The sequence below is a fragment of the Bidens hawaiensis genome, unplaced genomic scaffold (assembly GCF_021521415.1).
Source record: "Bidens hawaiensis isolate Kalapana, Puna unplaced genomic scaffold, B.hawaiensis_p1.1 tig00001463_1, whole genome shotgun sequence".
Taxonomy (NCBI): Eukaryota; Viridiplantae; Streptophyta; class Magnoliopsida; order Asterales; family Asteraceae; genus Bidens; species Bidens hawaiensis.
The window spans coordinates 2,976,199-2,979,542 of NW_027491083.1; the positions used below are offsets into that span (position 1 = coordinate 2,976,199).

Genomic DNA, 3,344 nt, shown 5'->3' on the forward strand with positions numbered 1-3,344 from the left:
TAAGACATATCCTAAGTTTGCCATATGTTTATAGGGTTTGGCCGGTATCAAAGCTTTCCATGAAAAGACTGGCTAATCAAGAGAAGGAGCTGGCCAAGTATTGCACCGGCATTGTCCTGAAGGATAATTTGATCTCAGAGCTTCAGGTGCAAAAGGATACCTTGGAGGATCGACTTGCCTTTCTGACGTCTGAGCTCAAGAGCAGGTGATGGAGGCCACAGAACAAGCTAAGGTTTGGGCTGGCAAAGTGGTGTTGATGGCAAGGATCAAGATAGCGGAGGAGGCTGAAGATGCTAGCTTTGACAGGTCCAACTGGAATGTGGCTCTTTGGAAAGAGACTCTTACGGGGTTTGGTGATGAAGGTGAGGATGTTGGAGCCGAGAAGAAGGATGAGGATGCTGGAACTAGCGGGGCTAAGGATGATACAATGGTGGTCAAGGATGCTGCCGATGGCGCTGTGATGAAGGAGTAAGCAGGACAATGGGCGATGATGACTAGCCCGAAGCCCATTTTTTAGAAGGTTTAGGTTGGTATTTGCTAATGGTGATTTTTTGTTAAACAATGTTTATTGTAATTCCTTGGATCTGAGATCCTTAAGACAATATGAAAGGTGGCTTTGGTGGAGGGATCCTCTGTTTGGGGGATGAAGCCTTGCCATCTTTCTCTTTTAATTTCCTGTATGAACATATTATGATCTTGACTATGTTTGAACCGGGTGGATGGTCCACATTTTGCTGGTGAAACCCGGGACAAACCCTTTGAATGCTAGTAATGGCATAACTCTTTCTGATTTTGAATCAATATCTGTATGCTAAAATAGAGGATTCTTGATCCTTATTGCTTTTGTCTTGAATTGCTTTCCTGTTAAGATAGTTAACCAAAAGAAAACATAACAATTAGAAAAGTTAGATTTAAGTCCAAACAGCTTGGGGACAAGCCCAATAATTCGTGGGGACAAGCTCAATAATATGTGGTCAAGCCCAATAATACGTGGAGACAAGCCTAATAATACATGGGGACAAGCCCAATAATACGGGCGACGAGCTGATCCTTGGCGTTGGCCCAGTTTCACGCAGGAACGATCCTACCCTGGCGTTGGGCTTCACTTGTGTATATGGTACGTCTACCATCTTATTCTCAGGATCCAGGATATGATCTTTAACCATGAAATTGTCAGCCGCATATAGTGCACTGGTCCCACAACTTTCAACCATACCTAGATAATCGTGCGCTCCAGGCGAGGGTGCTAAATTCACGCGATAAAGTGAAAACCTTATAAACCTGGGGACAAGCCCAATTAAACTTAGGAGAGAGTTGGCCAACCCGTTTTTTCCACTTGAGGGCCCGTTTGCTCGGCATTTCTACAAACTTGATGTATTTGACAAAAACAAGTGTTCAACATATTTAATATATATATATATATATATATATATGAGCATAAAGTAAAGTTTTACTAAATAACGAGCTGATGAAACCTATTAGGAACCAGGATCCTGATTAACAAAAATATTTCTAGAGATGAATGGCATTCCAAGCTCTTGGGAGCATGCCACCTTCCATATTCAGTAAACGATATGCCCCCTTTCCAGCCTCAGATTTGATTAAGTAGGGACCTTCCCATATAGGTGCTAACTTTCCATCGGCAGGATTGGTTGTATTTTGGAAAGCCTTTCATAGAACTAAATCTCCAATTTCAAATCTTCTGATTCTGATGTTCTTGTTGTATGCGCCGGCTATCTTTTGTTGGTAAGTAGGCATTCTGAACCTTGCTTGATCTCTAAGTTCCTCGACAGTATCTAGGTCTTGGGCAAGATTTTCATCATTCGTCTGAGGATCACGGATGCTCGTTTTAGCAGTTGGATACACCACTTCAGTAGGGATTACTACTTTAGCTACAAAGACCAACGAGAATGGTGTCTGTCCCGTGGCGATCTTTGAAGTTGTTTTATCTGCCCAAAGCACATAGGGTAGTTCCTCAGCCCTTTTTCCTTTCTTTGCTCCAAGCTTCTTTTTTAAGTTGTTGATGATGATCTTGTTGCTTGATTCTACTTGGCTATTTGCTTGTGGATGAACCGATGTTGAAGTGATCATCTTAATTCCCCAACTATCACAAAAGTTAGATGTTCTTTTCCCAATAAATTGGGAACCATTATCACAAATAATTTCGGAAGGAATACCAAATCTAGTAATAATATTTCGTTTAATAAAGGATATAACTTCCTTCTCTCTGACTTGAGGGAATGCTTCAACTTCTATCTATTTGGAGAAGTAATCGTTCATTGCTAGCATAAAGACTTTCCCTCCTGGAGCTTTGGGGAGTTTGCCAACTATGTCCATTCCCCACTTCAGAAATGGCCATGAGGAGGCAATGGGGTATAAGGGCTCTGCCGGCTGATGCAGGATGTTGCCATGCCTTTGACAAGCGTCGCATTTCCTTGAGTATTCCACAACATCCTTTTTCATGGTAGGCCAAAAGTATCTGGTCATTAGGATTCTGGAGAATAGCGCTCTGCCCCCCTGTATGGTTACCATAATCTCCTTCATGGAAGTCCTTTAGCACTTCCTGGATCTCGGGTTCTTCGATGCACCTTAAGTATGGACTTGCAAGGGATTTGTTGTACAACATATCATGTATAATAGTAAATTGAGATACCTTGGCTTTAAAAGCTTTGGGGTTTTTGCCTTTTGGGATCTCTCCATCTTGGATGTACTTCCTTATTGGAAGGATCTAGGATGGATCGGCATGAGGTTGATCCTCATGATCTGTAAGTAGATTCCCATCTACCTCCATTGTTTTGCATTATTCAATTGTTGGAGACAATACATGAATGATAGGAATTTTTACGTCCTTGGGGAGCTACAGGGATGAACCTAGGTTTGCTAAGGCATCAGCCCCTGCATTTTCTTCTCTTGGTACCTGTGTAATATTAAAATAATCAAAGGACCCTTTGGATAACTGTATACCTGCAATGAGTGCTTCATACTCTGCTTCATTGTTAGTGGCCTGGAATTCACAAGCTATTGAGTGGGGTAGTATGTCCCCTGTGGTGATTTTAGTAGTATTCCCATCGGTGAAGAGTATCCAAGGATCCTTGGTCTCCTCAAGCTGTTGAACTTCAAAATTGGCATGCTCCTCTATGTCACTACTAAAATCAGCTACAAGTCTGCTAGAGCCTGTAACTTGATCGCGTTTCTAGGCTCATACTGATATCATAAGCACTCAGTTTGATAGCCCACTTAGCCATTCTACCTGACATTTTTGGATTCTGTATCAACGAGACTTTTTACATAATAGATAGGGTGTTGGTTACCTTCATGATCCTTTACTAAGACTGCACTTAAAG

The 3,344-nt window shown here is 41.9% G+C and overlaps 1 protein-coding gene across 1 annotated transcript; it reads right to left on the reverse strand.

The window, feature by feature from the left end:
* Positions 1 to 1,671: 1,671 nt before the first annotated feature.
* Positions 1,672 to 2,091, reverse strand: LOC143579325 (uncharacterized). Its single transcript, XM_077062666.1, has one exon. It carries the CDS (start codon positions 2,089 to 2,091, stop codon positions 1,672 to 1,674), a length of 420 nt encoding a protein of 139 aa, XP_076918781.1.
* Positions 2,092 to 3,344: the final 1,253 nt, after the last annotated feature.

What these genes read in the sequence shown, in the direction of transcription:
- LOC143579325 (XM_077062666.1), bottom strand. Translation starts at nt 2,091, where the DNA reads ATGATCACTTCAACATCGGTTCATCCACAAGCAAATAGCCAAGTAGAA.